Source organism: Rhinopithecus roxellana, chromosome 2 (genome assembly GCF_007565055.1).
Source record: "Rhinopithecus roxellana isolate Shanxi Qingling chromosome 2, ASM756505v1, whole genome shotgun sequence".
Taxonomy (NCBI): domain Eukaryota; kingdom Metazoa; phylum Chordata; class Mammalia; order Primates; family Cercopithecidae; genus Rhinopithecus; species Rhinopithecus roxellana.
Window position 1 is genome coordinate 130,183,840 of NC_044550.1, and position 17,819 is coordinate 130,201,658.

General features: G+C 47.4%; 1 protein-coding gene across 5 annotated transcripts in view; it reads left to right on the forward strand.

Moving 5' to 3' along the window:
- Nucleotides 1–17,223, forward strand: part of FAM193A (family with sequence similarity 193 member A) — a 199,673-nt gene extending 182,450 nt beyond the window's left edge. For 4 of the 5 annotated variants that reach the window (XM_030919842.1, XM_010384373.2, XM_030919851.1 and 1 more), the window contains exon 21: nt 16,425–17,217. In XM_030919842.1, coding sequence (XP_030775702.1) covers nt 16,425–16,518 — 94 coding nt within the window. In that variant the 3' untranslated portion in view covers nt 16,519–17,217. Of the gene's footprint in view, nt 1–16,424 lie in introns of all 5 variants that reach the window. The other variant, XM_030919819.1, reaches the window with a different exon arrangement.
- The last annotated feature ends 596 nt before the right edge of the window (nt 17,224–17,819 follow it).

Genomic DNA, 17,819 nt, shown 5'->3' on the forward strand with positions numbered 1-17,819 from the left:
AATCTCGCTCTATCACCCAGGCTGGAGTGCAGTGGCATGATCTCAGCTCACTGCAACCTCTGCCTCCCGGGTTCAAGCAATTCTTCTGCCTCAGCCTCCAGAGTAGCTGGGATTACAGGCACCCGCCACCACACCTGGCTGATTTTTGTATGTTAGTAGAGATGGGGTTTCACCATGTTGACCAGACTGGTCTCAAACTCCTGACTTCAGGTGATGCACCTGCCTTAGCCTCCCAAAGTGGAGTGATTACAGGCGTGAGCCACCACACCTGGCCTATTTATTTCATTTTTTTATTTTTTGAGATGGAGTCTCTGTCACCCAGGCTGGAGTGCAATGGTGTGATCTTGGCTCACTGCAATCCCCACCTCCCAGGTTCAAGCAATTCTCCTGCCTCAGCCTCCTGACTAGGATTACAGGGGCCTGCCACCACGCCTGGCTAATTTTTGTATTTTTAGTGGAAATGGGGTTTTACTCTGTTGGCCAGGCAGGTCTCAAACTCTTGACCTTAAATGCTCCACCCACCTTGGCCTCTCAAAGTGCTGAGATTACAGGTGTGATTAAGCATTCATTTGTATTATAATAAAAACAACAAAACTGGACTAGAGGCTGCACCTGGTGGCTTACGCCTGTAATCCCAGCACTTTGGGAGGCCAAGACATATCACTTGAGGTCAGGAGTTCGAGACCAGCCTGGCCAACGTGGTGAAACCCCATCTCTACTAAAAATACAAAAATTAGCTGGGCATGGTGATGAGTGCTTGTAGTCGCAGCTACTCAGGAGACTGAGGCAGGAGAATCGCTTGAACCTGGGAGGCAGAGGTTGCAGTGAGCCGAGATCACACCACTGCACTCCAACCTGGATGACAGAGAGAGACTTTGTCTCAAAAAAAAAAAAAGTGAGGTGGGCATGCACCTGTAGTCCAAGCTACTCAGGAGACTGAGGCCAGAGGATCACTTGAACCTAGGAGTTTGAGGTTGCAGTGAACTATGATCACGCCACTGCACTCGAGCCTGGGCAACAGAGCAAGACCCTGTCTGAAAAAAAAAATTTTTTATATCGATTGTGTTCTTTAACCACAATGTATTTTAATCAGAGATTTATTATAAATCAATTTTTAAATCACAGAATATTTGGAAATCTAAAAGTAGAAGTTTAAATTCATGAGTCAAGTAAGAAATCAGTCTTTTTTATTTTTTTGAGACAGAGTCTCAGTCTGTTGCCCACACTGGAGTGCAGTGATGTGATCTCCGCTCACCGCAACCTCTGCCTCCCGGGTTCAGGCGATTCTCTTGCCTCAGCCTTCCAAGTAGCTGGGATTACAGGTGCCCACCACCATGCCCAGTTAATTTTTTTTATTTTTAGTAAAGATGAGGTTTCACCATGTTGGCCAGGCTAGTCTCGAATTCCTGACCTCAGGTGATCCACCCGCCTCAGCCTCCCAAAGTGCTGGGATTACAGGTGTGAACCACCACACCCAGAGAGTCAAAATTTTTAAATACACAGAACTAAAAGATAATTAAAATATTGCATATGGAAACCTGTGGGATGCCGAAAAAAGTTAACTTTTTAGAGCTGTTTATATAAGGCTATAATTGCCTAAATTCGTTTTTAAAAATCCTGGAACATAATGAGTTAAAGATTTCCCTTGAGAAATTAGGAAAAGAACAACAGAATAAACCCAAAGAATATGTAAAGAAGGAGATAAGGGAGATAATGAAATAGAAAACAAAGACTTGGTAGAGAAGATCAACAAAGCTAAAATTTGATTGATTGAAAACACCGAATAAATCTTTAGGAGACAGATTAAGAATAATAGGGAAAAAAAGACACAAAATATAGCATAATTAGATGGAAGAAGAATTAGGATGTTGATAATGATCAAAGTCAGGTGATGGCTATGTTCATTATACTGTACTATCCGTTTTTGTGTGTGTTTGAAAATGTCTGTAATTAAAAAACAAAAACAAAAATAAAAACAGTTTTGGCCGGGTGCTGTGGCTTATGCCTGTAATCCCAGCACGTTGGGAAGCCAAGACAGGTGGATCACTTGACGTCAGTTCAAGACCAGCCTGGGCAACATGGTGAAATCCTGTCTCTACAAAAAAATTAGCCAGATGTAGTGGCATGCGCCTATAGTCCCAGCTACTCAGGAGGCTGAGGTGGGAGGATGGCTTGAGCCCAAGAGCTGGAGGTTGCAGTGAGCCAAGATTGTGCATCTACCCTCCAACCTGGGTGACAAGAGCCCTGTCTCAAAAAAAAAAAAATTTTTTTTTTAATTTTATAAATGTATAAGTGAAAAGGAGGAAATAACTACCGATACTGGAGAGATTAAAATAAGAGAACACTATGAACAACTTCATTACAATTGACTTTAAAACTATGAAATGCAAAATCAACCCAAGGTAAAAATAGCCTAAATGGTCCAGTAACTACTAAAGAAATGAAAACAATAGCTGTAAGTCTCAGTGAGAAAACTACATGGTAACAGTTTTACCGAGAATTCTACCAAACTTTCAGACTTTCAAAGAATGAATTACCCAGTCGTGAGCAAACTCTACTAGTGCATTTAAATGAGTGAGACAGCATACATACAAGTGAATACTCCCTACTTTGTCTTATGAGACAAGTAAAATTTGATACCAAAATCTGCCCAAAACAATGCCAGAAAAAAGGAAAAATTGCAGGTTTGTCTCGCTCATATTAGATGCAAAAATCCTAAAGAAAATATTTTCCAGGAGGCTGAGGCGGGAGAATCGCTTGAACCCAGGAGGCAGAGGTTGCAGTGAGCCAAGATCATGCCATTGCACTCCAGCCTGGGCAACTAGAGCAAGATTCCGTCTCAAAAATATTATCATACTTACATCGGTGTAATTAAAAAAAAAACAAAAACAAATTAATATACCAAATCCAGTAGCAGTGTATTTTAAAAAGCTGTATACCATGACCAAATTGGTTTATCCCAGGAATGCAAATAGTGTTTCATATTAGAAAATTCACTTTATTGGCCAGGTGTGGTGGCTGCACGCCTATAATCCTGGCACTTTGGGAGGCTGAGGCGGGCGGATCACCTGAGGTTGGGAGTTTGAGACCAGCCTGACCAACATGGGGAAACCCCGTCTCTACTAAAAATACAAAATTAGCCAGGTGTCGTAGCGCATGCCTGTAATCCCAGCTACTCGGGAGGCTGAGGCAGGAGAATCCCTTGAACCTGGGAGGCAGAGGTTGCGGTGAACGAAGATTGCGCCATTGTACTCCAGCCTGGGCAACAGAAAGACACTCGGTCTCAAAAAAAAAAAAAAAATCTTCATTCCTCCCTCTCTTCTGACAGAGTCTCACTGTCACCTAGGCTTGAGTGCCATGACACAGTCACTGTTCACTGTAGCCTTGACCTCCCCAGGCTCCAGCAGTCCTCCCACCTCAGCCCTCCAAGTAGCTGGGACTATAGGCACATGCCACCATGCCTGGCTAATTTTTGTTTCTTCTTCTTTTTGTAGAGACGGGGTTTCACCACATTGCCCAGGCTGTTCTCGAACTCCTGGCCTCAAGTGATCTGCCCACCTCAGCCTCCCAAAGTGCCAGAATTACAGGTGTGAGCCCCCGCACCCATCTAGAAAATCCACTAATGTTAGTTGCTACATTAATATATTAAAAAGAGCCATATGATCATGGATCAGTAGATTCCAAAAAAAAAAGTATTTTACATTCAACCTTAAATTGTAATTCCTAGGCTAAAGGAGTAGAAAAGAGGAACTAAAACTCAGTTTTACAGGTGATCTAATTGTCTACACAGGAAATATAAAATAACTGACAGCAAGGGGCTAACTGTGTAGGATCAGTACAGAAGTTATTTGCTTTTGTTTTTTTGTTTTTAAACAGAGCACGGTGGCTCATGCCTGTCATTTCAACATTTTGTGAGGCTAAGGTGGAAGGATCACTTGAGTCCAGGAATTTGAGACCAACCTGAGCAACATAGCAAGATACTGTCTCTACAAAAAATAAAATAATTAGCCAGATGTGGTGACGTGCACCTGTGGTCCCACCTACTCAGGAGGCTGAAGTGGCAGGATTGAGCCCAGGAGATCAAGGCTACAGTCAGCCAAGATGGCACCACTGCACTCTAGCTTGGACAACAGCGAGACCCTGGTTTTTTTTAAATAAAAAAAAAAAAGGCCGGGCACGGTGGCTCAAGCCTGTAATCCCAGCACTTTGGGAGGCCGAGACGGGTGGATCACAAGGTCAGGAGATTGAGACCATCCTGGCTAACACGGTGAAACCCTGTCTCTACTAAAAAATACAGAAAAACTAGCCGGGCGAGGCGGTGGGCGCCTGTAGTCCCAGCTACCCGGGAGGCTGAGGCAGGAGAATGGCGTGAACCCGGGAGGCGGAGCTTGCAGTGAGCTGAGATCCGGCCACTGCACTCCAGCCTGGACGACAGAGCGAGACTCCGTCTCAAAAAAAAAGAACTTATTTTTCTCTACACCCACACCACAAATAATTAGAAATGTAGCTCAAATTAAAAGAGTGTTTATAATAGCACCAAAATCTCTGCAGTATCCACAGATAAATGTGACAAAAGTTGCATAAGACTTGCATACAAAAGACTATGAAACTTTACTGGAAAACATTAAAGAAGATCTAAATCACAGAGATTCATTATCCAAAGATAGGAAGGGTTAGTTTCATAAAGCTGTCAAGGACTGGCCATAGTGGCTCATGCCTGTAATCCCAGTGCTTTAGGAGACCAAGGCGAGGGGATTGCTTGAAGCCAGGAGTTTGAGACCAACCTGAGCAACATAGACCGCAACTCTGCAGAAAAATTAAAAATTAGGCATGGGCCAGGTGCGGTGGCTCATGTCTGTAATCCCAGCACTTTGGGAGGCCGAGAGGCTGGATCACGAGGCCAGGAGATCGAGACCATCCTGGCTAACACGGTGAAACCCCATCTCTACAAATAATACAAAACATTAGCTGAGCGTGGTGGCGGGCGCGTGTAGTCCCAGCTATTTGGGAGGCTGAGGCAGGAGAATGGCGTGAACCCAGGAGGCGGAGCTTGCAGTGAGCGGAGATTGGGCCACTGCACTCCAGCCTGGGTGACAGGGAGACTCCGTCTCAAAAAAAAAAAAAAAATTAGCCAGACATGGTGACACATGCCTGTAGTCCCAGCTACTCAGGAAATGGACACAGGAAATGGACACAGGAGAATCCCTTGAACTCAGGAGTTTGAAGCTTCAGTGAGCTATGCTTATGCCACCTCACTCCAGCCTAAGCAACAGAGAGATCCTTTCTCCCAAAACCAAACAAAAAAACAAAGGCAAAAGATTAGGATCCCACAGCAAGCTTTTGACCAATAAACTACAAATTGAGCCTGACCAAGGAGCCCATGGCAAGACTAGGGGAGGTGCTGCTGTTTCATGGGTTTGCAGCCGGTGAACCCTCCCTCTCTCCTGCTGGAGGAAGGCGTGGAGTGACGGGAGTCCCTACCCACCACTCCGGGGAGCATAACTGTTAAATTACTTTGGGAAAGAGTTTGGCAGAATCTAGCAAAATTGAAGTTGTGCCTCCCATCCAAGCCAGCGAACAGCTGAGAGGTTCTCCTGCATGTCCCCGGGGGGGCGGGGCAAACAGGAGGCAAGCAGTAGCTATGTGTTCTCTGCCGTGTTCATACCACAGTGAAAATGAGCAGACTGCCGGCTCATGGAGAACTCTCACAGACATGATGTTGAGTGAAATAAGAAGCTGTAAGACCATGTACATACAGTGCAGTTCCCTCGATATGAGACCACACAGCACAACCATACTACCATTTAGGATGCTATAGAGAAGTCATGAAATTACCAAAAACTATGGTGGACTAATTACTCCAAACACTAGAGCAATGGCTACCTCTTCGGAGAGGACAGCGTGGCGCCATGGTTAGCAGTGTCAGGTTTTGTGACCTGGGGGTGCTGTGACTCAGGATTCTGCATGCTGGTTATGTGGATGTTCTGTGTGTCAGATACCGTGTGCATGTCTCACGTAGTCTGTAGTTGACAAAACAGGCCTGATGCGGAGGCCACTGTGTCTGGGGTGCAGGTGGTATGGGGAGGGACAAAGCCAGGTCACACTGGGCCTGGGGGCCTTAGAGAGCAGCGTGAGTTCTGTGCCCATGCTGCAAGAACCTGTTGAAGCCGTGCGATGGTTTGGATTGGATTTATTCCGTGAATGGCTTGGAGCAGGAATGTGGTTGATGTTCTCGAGCACTCTATTCTAGCTGCCGTGCCAAGAAAGGGCTCGGAGGACAGGGTCACACATGCACTAATGGAGACAGGATTACTGATTGTCAGAGTTAGGAGGGGACGGCAGAGGCAGGAGGTAACATCACAAACTCAGGGCTTGACTAGCTAGGGCCAGGGAAAGAGAATTTGGATTCTGGGAGATGACACAGTCAGCCCTTCCAGTTTGGGGGAGTGAGGGGCTCAGTCTCATAGAGGCTTCCAGGCAAGAACACTGTTGGGCATTTACAAATGTTTGTGGTTGAATGAATGAACCACAGTTTAAGCAACCATAATTATACCTGATGGATGGGTGACAATAATAACCATTCTCAGGTTTCATTCAGATTTGGAGACAAATAAGTAATAAATAAATAAATAAATAAATAAGAAAGAGACAGGGTTTTGCCGTGTTGCCCAGGCTGTTCTGCAACTCTGGAGCTCAGAGGAGTCTCAAACCTTCCAGAGTGCTGGGATTGTAGGAATGAGCCACTACACCTGGTCCAGTGTTTCAGTTTTGCTTACAAAAGTATACTTTAGGTCAGGCGCGGTGGCTCATGCCTATAATCCCAGCACTTTGGGAGGCTGAGGCAGGAGGATCACGAGGTCAGGAGATCAAGACCATCCTGGCTAACATGGTGAAACCCCATCGCTACTAAAACTACAAAAAAAGGCCAGGCGCAGTGGCTCAAGCCTGTAATCCCAGCACTTTGGGAGGCCGAGACAGGCAGATCACGAGGTCAGGAGATCGAGACCATCCTGGCTAACACGGTGAAACCCCGTCTCTACTAAAAAATACAAAAAACTAGCCGGGTGAGGTGGCGGGCGCCTGTAGTCCCAGCTACTCGGGAGGCTGAGGCAGGAGAATGGCGTAAACCCGGGAGGCGGAGCTTGCAGTGAGCTGAGATCCGGCCACTGCATTACAGCCTGGGCGACAGAGCGAGACTCCATCTCAAAAAAAAATTAGGTGTGGTGGCAGTCTCCTGTAGTCCCAGCTACTCGGGAGCCTGAGGCAGGAGAATGGCATGAACCCAGGAGGCGGAGCTTGCAGTGAGCTGAGATCTCACCACTGCACTCCAGCCTGGGCGACAGAGCGAGACTCTGTCTGAAACCAAAAAAAAGTATACTTTAGGCAGAGCACAGTGGCTCACGCCTGTAATCCCACTTTGGGAGGCCAAGGCGGGTAGATCATGAGGTCAGGAGTTCAAGACCAGTCTGGCCAAGATGTTGAAACCCCCTTTCTACTAAAAGTACAAAAATTAGCTAGGCGTGGTGGTGGGCGCCTGAAATCCCAGCTGCTCGGGAGGCTGAGGCAGAGAATTGCTTGAACCTAGGAGGTGGAGGTTGCAGTGAGCTGAGATTGTACCACTGTACTCCAGCCTGGGCAACAGAGCGAGACTCTGTCTCAAAAAAAAATTTTTTTTTGGAGTAAAAAAGACTAATTCAGAATTTAAAATTTGATTTTAGGAAGTATGTCAATATCAGAGGTTTAAAACACTTGATATCAAAATAAGATCACAAAGTAAGTTATTCATTTAATTAAATTAATAATTCAAAGGTTTCAAAAAGCAAAAACCTTTATATTTTGATAGAAGACTCTGGTTTTGGGGGTTGGGTTTTTGGGGGTTTTTTTTTGAGACCGAGTCTCACTCCATTGCTCAGGCAGTGGTGCAGTCAGGCCTCACTGCAGCCTTAACCACCAGGCTCAGGTGATCTTTGCACCTCAGCCTCCTTGGTAGCTGGGACCACAGGCGTGCACCACCACGCCCTGCCTGAGACTCAGTTTTCTCAGCAGTCAGAAGACATAATGAAAACGGCATGAGGCCAACAGAATATCTTTTTTTTTTTCCAACTTAAAGGATAATTGATAAAATATTTTGTTATACTACATGAAATCTTACTGAAAAGAGAAAACCAGTTACATCAGGGTATTACTATTAATTGTAGTGAAATCTTTTAAACAGATCCATCCAGTCTCAGTCAGCTTTGACCACACAAGTTTTCCATAAATCTTTTATAACCTCTTAGAATTGTCTCATTCACTTCCTTTTCCCAACTTTCTGTATTCATTTTTTCTTTGCCATCTTTTTTTCAACTTAATATCACTTTTAAATAACCTCTGAAGTAGTCAAAATCACTTTTTCCTTTGACAAAACCACATCCTTGTGTTTTTCTTATAACCTTTCTTACCAAAACACATCTTAGTTTTCTTACGTATTCTATATATAGAACTGTTTTCCTGCTTATCTCTACTTTGAGTTACCATATGTTAGAATTTTAACTTTTAGTAACCTATAGTGAAAACCTAAGAAATAAGCAATTATTAATCTTTTGTTTATCTGAAATAAGAAGCCAGGCACAGCGTTCATACCTTGTAATCCCAGCTATTTGGGAGGCTGAGGTGGAGGATCACTTGAGCCCGGGAGTTTGAGGTGTGAGCTGCGATTGTGCCATTGCACTCCAGCCTGGGAGATAGAGTGAGACCCTGTCTAAAAACAAAACAGAGGATAGAGAAAGAATTTAAACTTTCCAGTCCATGAAGCTTTACGTTATTCTTGGCAGCAATCATGTCAGCAAAAAGAAAAGCGGGCTGAGAAAGTGCATATAGTTATCAAGGGTTACAGAAGAGAGGAATTCCGTCAACTGAAGCTTTTTATTATTATTATTATTTTAACTTTTTGAGATGGAGTTTTGCTCTTGTCACCCAGACTGGAGTGCAGTGGTGCAATCTTGGCTCACTGCAACCTCTGCCTCCCAAATTCAAGCGATTTTTCTGTCTCGACCTCCTGAGTAGCCTCGATTACAGGCACCCACCACCACGCCCAGCTAATTTTTTTGTATTTTTAGTAGAGACAGCGTTTCATCATGTTGGCCAGGCTGACCTCGAACTCCTGACCTCAGGTAATCCACCTACCTCAGCCTCCCAAAGTGCTGGGATTACAGGCGTGAGCCACCTCGCCTGGCCCTGTCTCTTTTTAAAATAAAAAATAATACATATATATGTGTGTGTAGATATATATAGGTATATATAGAAGGTGCTTGCCTGGGCAACACAGCAAGACGTCATCTCTACAAAAAGTAGAATCAGCTGGGCATGGTGGCACACTAGTAGTTCCAGCTACTCGGGAAGCTGAGGTGGGGGAGGGTCACTTGAGCCCAGGAGGTCCAGGTTGCAGTGAGCTGTGATTGCACCACTGCACTCCAGCCTGGGCAACAGAGTAAGACGCTGTCTCAAAAAAAAAAAAGTATCACATCCAGAGAGGCAGTGAAATGTGAGAGCAGGCACATCCTACCCCCTCCCCCACCTCGAACTAAGTAATCCGCCTGCTGTATAGACTCTAGATAGAGTGTGGCCAAAGTAGCTGTAAATTAACCTCTTAATGTTGTCATATACTAGATAACTCACATCCTACAGTTTAATAGTTTATAGGCAATCACTCTCAATATAATTTCTATAAACCAATGAGAATTCTTGACAACTTTTTTTTTTTTTTTTTTTTTTTTTTTGAGACGGAGTCTGGCTCTGTCACCCAGGCTGGAGTGCAGTGGCCAGATCTCAGCTCACTGCAAGCTCCGCCTCCCGGGTTCACGCCATTCTCCTGCCTCAGCCTCCCGAGTAGCTAGGACTACAGGCGCCGCCACCTCGCCCGGCTAGTTTTTTTGTATTTTTAGTAGAGACAGGGTTTCACCGTGTTAGCCAGGATGGTCTCGATCTCCTGACCTCGTGATCCGCCCGTCTCGGCCTCCCAAAGTGCTGGGATTACAGGCTTGAGCCACCGCGCCCGGCCTTTTTTTTTTTTTTTTTTAAAGACAATAGTCTTGCTCTGTTACCCAGGCTGGATTGCAGTGGTATGATCTTGGCTCACTGCACCCTTGACCTCTCAGGCTCAATTAATCCTCCCACCTCAGCCTCCTGACTAGCTGGGACTACAGGCGTGGGCCACCAATCTCAGCTAATTTTTAAAATGTTTAGTAGAGACGGGTCTCATTATGTTGTCCAGGGTGGTCTCAAACTCCTGGATTCAAGTGCTGTATCTGCCTCGGCTTTCCAGACGTTGGGATTAGAGGCCTGAGCCACCAAGCCTGACCCTGACAAACAACTTTTGTAATCACCTCCTCTCCTAATTTGTTCTTTTTTCTTAAAAACTTGAGTTGTTGATTCTAACCCCCTTCCCTTTCTAAAGAGGCAAGAGATTCGGGTTTCGGGGGAAAAGGAGGAAAACTGCCTTCTCTGGCCTCGCTTCACAGCATGGGATCCGGGTCCCGGTACCGGCAGTTTGGCTCCCTTCCTCTTCTGGTTTCATTTTTTTTGGCCTAAATTACACAGCATGCTTTTAAAATTGCTGCTTCCCATTGTTTGTAATTTGGACCCTTTTTTCTCCTTAAATTTGTGACCAAGGCCAGGTGCGGTAGCTCATGCCTGTAGTCCCAACACTTCGGGAGGCCGAGGCGGGTGGACCACTTGAGGTCGGGGGTTTGAGACCGGCCTGGACAACATGGTGAAACCCCACCTCTACTAAAAATACCGAAAAAATAAAAATTATCTGGGTATGTTGGTGCACATCTGTAATCCCAGCTACTCTGGAGTCTGAGGCAGCAGAATCTCTTGAACCCAGGAAGGGGAGGTCGTAGTGAGCCCATATCATGCCATTGCACTCCAGCCTGGGCAACAAGAGCAAAACTCCGACTCAAAAAAAAAAAATTGTGACCAGCTGGTTGCAGTGGCTCACGCCTGTAATCCCAGCATTTTGGGAAGCCGAGGCCGGTGGATCATGAGGTCAAGAGATGGAGACCATTCTGGCCAACATGGTGAAACCCCATCTCTACTAAAAGTACAAAAATTAGCTGGGCGTGGTGACTCTCGCCTGTAGTTCCAGCTACTTGGGAGGCTGAGGCGGGATAATTGCTTGAACCCGGGAGGCGGAGGTTGCAGTGAGGTGAGATCGCGCCACTGCACTCCAGCCTGGCGACAGAGTGAGACTCCATCTCAAAAAAAAAAAAATTGTGACCAATTCCTGTTAGTTTTAAACTGGTGCATGAAGGTGAGTTCTCTCCCTGGCCCTCAAGTTACGAGATGTGGAAGTTTGTTTTAGAGAGGGCTCTCAGTCGCTTAAGGGTGTAAATCTTTATTGTTTTGTTTGTTTGTTTTGAGACGGAGTCTTGCTCTGTTGACCAGGCTGGAGTGCAGTGGCGCGATCTCCGCTCACTGCAAGCTCCGCCTCCCAGGTTCACGCCATTCTCCTGCCTCAGCCTCCCGAGTAGCTGGGACTATAGGCGCTTGCCAACACACCTGGCTAATTTTTTTTTCATATGTTTAGTAGAGACGGGGTTTCACCATGTTAACCAGGATGGTCTCGATCTCCTGACCTCGTGATCCGCCCGCCTCGGGCTCCCACAGTGCTGGGATTACAGGCGTGAGCCCCCGCGCCCAGCTATTTATTGTTTTTTGAGACACCTTCTCTTACTTTGTCATCCAGGGAATTAGCTAAGCAGCATTCCTGCTGAACTGGATTTGAAACAAAGTTACAGTTCCTTAGAGCCACTACAGACTTCTTTCCTCAGTGGGTACCTTTAGCTTAGGATAACCACTCATAGGAATTAATTTGAATTTACTTAAATTTATTTATGACTTGATCATTTGGGATACCCATTTGTCATCTTTTCTACTAAAGGAAACTAAAACATTTCTCTCTCAAATACTGCTCAAATACTGGGTGTTGTTGAACTGAAGACAGTACAGGGGGCTGTCTCCACCTCTCTCATGTTTGCCTAAAGGTAGAACGTAAATCCTTTTTTACTGAAGACAGCTACTTAGCAGCCCACAGGTGGTGCCAGTGGGGCCAGAGGAATCTGTGAGCAAACTTTAAACCCCAAAAGACTTTTTAAAAATAAAGTCTCTGTTCAGGCTGAAGTGAAGTGGCCTGATCACAGTTCACTGCTGGGACTTGAGATGCGCCACCGTGCCTAGCTAATTTTTAAAAAAAAATTTTTTTTTTTTTTTGAGACAGAGTTTCGCTCTTGTTGCCCAGGCTGGAGTTCGATGGTGCAATCTTGGCTAACCGCAACCTCTGCCTCCCGGGTTCAAGCGATGCTTCTGCCTCAGCATCCCGGGTAGCTGGGATTACAGGCATGTGCCGCCACACCTGGCTAATTTTCTGTTTTTAGTAGAGGCGGTGTTTCTCCATGTTGGTCAGGCTGGTCTCGAACTCCTGACCTCAGGTGATCCGCCCGCCTCACCTCAGCCTCCCAAAGTTCTGGGATGACAGACATGAGCCACCGCACCCGGCCCAATTGTTTTTTTTTTTTTCTTCGGTAGAGAAGGCATCTCTTCATGTTGTCCAGTCTGGCCTCTGGGTGTCTTTACACCTCGGTCTTCCAGAGTGCTAGGATTACAAGCGTGAGCTACCACCCCAGCCCAACCCCATATGTTTACCTTCCCTCATTTTCCCAACTTTTGGCACTAGTCCCATGGGCAGTTTCATTTTTCTACTTTCCTGTCTCTTTAAATCTTCCACCTGGCATTTGTGCATAGACTGTCAGCTGAGAAGCTGAGACCTTCGAAAATATGGCCTGACCAACGTGGGTTACACCCTATTTGCAGCTAGCAAGACTTTCTTTAAGCTACTCTTGAGAGGGGCCTGGGGCTGAAATTTTGTTCCCTCTTTAGAGACCTTGGTTAAAGCCATAAAGGGATTCTTAATTTTGGTCTCATGCATGTCTGTGTGTGTTGGTTTTGAGTCATTTGTGCAGGTATGCCCTTGAATGGTTGTAAATTTCTGGTTTACATTTAGAATATGATAGGGGTTTGTCGTTGTTTTGTTTAGCCTTCTCCTAAGCTAAATGAAACCATATACTCAGAAACGAAACCGTTTATTAAAACATTCAAAGACAAATAGCTTTAAATAGTGATTACCCTAGACCTCTAATAAGCAAGTATGTTCCACCTCCAAAACTTCTTTTTTTTTCTCTGAGGAGAGGACAAAGTCTGGTTCTATCCGCCCAGGCCGGAGTGCAGTGGCGCATTCTCAGCTTGTTACAGAGACAACTAGTCAGGCGTGAGCCGGGCAGGGGAGGGCCTCCTCCATCCACCAGGGACGTCAGGCGACCATCAGTGATGGTTAGGCAGTTGTCGCACTGCCTGAAATAATCACTGGTCCCAGCCAGCACCAGGGAAAGGCAGTTTCCCCAGTAGACAAACACCTGAAGCTGGTGCTCAGCAGCTTCCTGATAAGATCTCAGGAGCTGGGCACGTGAGCTCAAGCATGTGCACTAAGGCGCAAAATGGTGGAGTTTAACTGGTGTGTGACCTTCCAGGTACATTCCACTGGTAAGGGAAGATCGCCTCAGGTGAGCACGCCCACGCTCCAGTAAACACACTGCGCATGCTCCCTCCCAAGTGCTAGCAGACCACTGTGTGTGCTGGCAACCCACCCCAAGGGAGGAATTGGGAGAAGGGATGCAAGACCCAAGTATGCCAACATCTAGAACCCTACGTCAGAGGCCAGACGGGGCACTTGTCTCAGTTGCCCACTTGGCCTCTTCCAAGTACACTTTCCTTCCTTTTGTTTCTGCTCTAGAGCTTTGTGGTTTTTTGTTTGTTTTTTTGTTTTTGTTTTTGTTTTTGTTTTTGTTTTGAGACGGAGTCTCGCTCTGTGCAGTCTCGCTGGAGTGCAGTGGCCGGATCTCGGGTCATTGCAAGCTCCGCCTCCCAGGCTTACGTCATTCTCCTGCCTCAGCCTCCCGAGTAGCTGGGACTACAGGCACCTGCCACCTCGCCCAGCTAGTTTTTTGTATTTTTTAGTAGAGACGGGGTTTCACCGTGGTAGCCAGGATGGTCTCGATCTCCTGACCTCGTGATCCGCCCGTCTCGGCCTTGCAAAGTGCTGGGATTACAGGCTTGAGCCACCGCGCCTGGCCAAGCTTTTTAATACTTTCACTCCTGTTCTAAAACTTGCCTCAGTCTCTTCTTCTGCCTTATGGCCTTTGGTCAGATTCTTAAATCTGAGGAGGCAACAATTGAGGCTGCTGCAGACACGTACAGATTTGCCACCAGCAACTCAGATACCTGCCACTGGCAACAGGCTCACTGCAACCTCCGCCTCCCAGGCTCAAGCCATGCTCCCACCACAGCCTCCCAAGTAGCTAGGACCACATGTGTGTGCCACCACACCTGGCTAATTTTTGTATTTTTTTTGTAGAGATGAGGTTTTACCATGTTGTCCAGGCTGGCCTTGAACTTGTAAGCTCAAGCGATCCACCCACCTCAGCCTCCCAACGTGCTGGGATTATAGGCATGAGCCACCACAGCAAGGCTTTATTATTTTTGAGACAGGGTCTCACGTTTGTCACCCAGGCTGGCGTGTGGGGGCACCGTCACAGCTCACTGCAGCCTTGACTTCCCAGCCTCAAGGATCCTCCCACCTCAGCCCCGAGCAACTGGGACCATAGGCACGTGCGTATGTGTGTTGCCACTCCTGGCTAACTTTTTACTTTTTGTAAAGATGGAGTCTCACTATGTTGCACAGGCTGGTCTCAAACTCCTGGGTTCAAGTGATTCTCCAACGTCAGCCTCCCAAAGTAGTAGGATTACAGGCATGAGCCACCGTGGCCAGCTTCAAACCTCCTTCTTGATGTCAATTTCAGGAAGGAAAAACCAAGAAACAAGAATATTGACTATTTGCCCATCTAAAACCTGACACAGGAATGCTTTTAAACAGCTTTAAAGTTGACTTAATTAAAAGCTGATATTTAGGATATATGTGTATACAATGTTTTTGAGGCCTCTGCTCTCTATAAAAGCTTCTTGGCGGCCGGGCGCAGTAGCTCATGACTGTAATCCCAGCACTTTGTGAGGCCGAAGCAGGCAGATCACGAGGTCAGGAGATCGAGACCATTCTGGCTAACACGGTGAAACCCCGTCTCTACTAAAAATAGAAAAAATTAGCCAGGCGTGGTGGTAGGTGCCTGTAGTCCCAGCTACTTGGGAGGCTGAGGCAGGAGAATGGCATGAACCCGGGAGGCAGAGGTTGCAGTGAACCGAGATTGCGCCACTGCACTCCAGCCTGGGCGACAGAGCAAGACTCCGTCTCAGAAAAAAAAAAAAAAAAAAAAGCTGCTTGGTCAGGGAAGAAGCTACAAAAAATACAAAAATTAACTGGGTATTGTAGTATGTGCCTGTAGTCCTAGCTATTCAGGAAGCTGAGGCAGGAGAATCGCTTGAACCCAGGAGGCAAAGGTTGCAGTGAACCAAGATTGTGCCACTGCACTCCAGCCTGGGCAACAGAGTGAGACTCCATTTCAAAAAAATAAGTTAAAAAATTAGCTAGGTGTGTCCAGGCACGGTGGCTCACACCTATAATCCCAGCACTTTGGGAGGCCGAGGTGGATGGATCACTTGAGGTCAGGAGTTTGAGGCCAGCCTGGTCAACATGGTGAAACCCTGTTTCTACTAAAAATACAAAAATCAGCTGGACGTGGTGGCGGGCACCTGTCATCCTATCAGGCGGAGGCAGAATCACTTGAACCTGGGAGGCAGAGGCTGCAGTGAGCTGAGATCACACCATTGCACTCCAGCCTGGATGACAAGAGCAAAACTCCCTCTCAAAAAAAAAAAAAATGCTGGGTGTGGTGGTGCATGGCTATAGTCCCAGCTACTCGGGAGGCTGAGGCAGAGAATTGCTTGAACCTTGGAGGTGGAGGTTGCAGTGAGCCGAAACTGCCACTGCACTCCAGCCTGGGCAAGAAAGTGAGACCCTGTCTCACAAAAAAAAAGGGGGATTTCACCATGTTGCCCAGGCTGGTCTCGAACTCCTGAGTTGAAGTGATTTGCCCTCCTCAGCCTCCCAAAGTGCTGGGATTACAGGTGTGAGCCACCACACCCAGCCTGGGCCTAATCATTTAAGGGGGCTCACAGTTCTCAGATTAAAAGTTTGTTTTCTTTCTCCGGACTCCCTCTGCCCACCCACTCCTCCTCCCGAGTCCTTTCCCCTTCTCAAGTGCAGCCTGTGGCAGGGCCTGGAGGGGACCCTTGACACCATGCCCCTCACTGAGAATCCAAAACCCCGACCCCGCAGTGAGTTTCTGGCAAGAACAGGAGTGTGATAGGCTTTACCAAGCACCAGCTTGGTTGTGGGCGGTTTCCTTCAGTGACTGTTTGGCTTTTTATCTTGGCAGGTTCTGCTTGGATTCTGCTAGACAGACCCGACAAAGACTGTCTATCAACTGGTCCAATTTTAGCTTGAAAAAAGCCACCTTTGCTGCCCACTGAATGAGGACTGCCTGGAGAGGGACACGCGAGAGGCAGGCCAGGCTGCACCACTCCAAGAGCCATGCCCCTCGCTGGCACCCCAGAGCCGTGGTGCTTGCCAAGGGCTGTGCGGAGCTGGTGCTGCCTGAAACCCCAGACCGAGAAGTTGATGCTCGGCCCACGCTGTTAGCTCGTGTGCGTGTAGTCTGTGCGTGAGACTCCTTCGATTGTAGCTCTGTGCTGTCGGATTGGAACAGTAGTTCCCGCCAAGTTCTCCCACCACCACGGCCTCGGAGGCCTGGGCCGTAGCCAGATAGGAGTTTGCATCATCCACATGGCTCCGTTGCCTCTGCATTGCGCCCTGTCCTGTCATCTGTCCTCACCGGGGTATCGGCCATCACTCAGCTCTCCTGTGCCCCTGCGTCCCACCCTCGGCGGGCTGGGCGGGGCAGGCCTCCTTTGTTCTCCACAATCTACTGTCTCCGAGTGTACACGTTGCGCTGTTTGTGTTTGATCCCCCTGACTTGTAGCCAGCTTGTGTAAGATCCCTTGCAGAACGAGAAAGTTAAAAACAAGCCCACCCAGTACTCACACCATCAAGTCTGTTATAGAGTGTACGACTGTATTAACACGGAGGCCTGCCTGGCTACTTTTTTAACATATTGTTAAGTAATATTAAAATCATGTCTTTCTTTTTGAAAGATGGAATACATTAGTACAGCAGGAGACCTCGGCTGCTTCTTTCTGCTGGGGGGATGGGGGGATAGTGGGAGAGGGCATGCAGGTGATGTGTCCACCATGGGGGAGCCAGGGCACCACCCCGGATCAGGTCCCAGGTCTCTCCAGGCAACAGCTCAGCGATCCTGGTGCCCCCGCCATCCTCTGTGTGCCAGGCAGAGCAGGCAGCAGGAGACAGAAAGCTCCCAAGGAGCTGCATGGTTACTTCTCACCACCTAGAGCACTCAGTAGCTCCCACTTCTCCCAGCCTCATGTTCCATCTGCCTCTGTGCCCCATCAAAGTATGACTTCACCCAGAGTGAAGGTGAAGAGGGCAGGGCCTGGCTGGGGAGAGGGTAGGGAGGGCCAGCTTCTGGAGGTATTTGGACGATGAGGCCACAGAAGATTGCCTGGTGGACAGGACGCAGGTAGGAGGAAGAGGGGAAGACCTGTGCTGTGTGCCTGGAGGTGGGACTGGAGACCAGTTCTGGATGGTGAGTCTGGGATGCCCACCAGCCACCCAGGTGAGAGGTCTGGAACTGGGGACTGCTGTTCAGGGACTGGGCCTGTGTGAGGGCTCCGCAGGGGTGAGTAAATGGGATGGG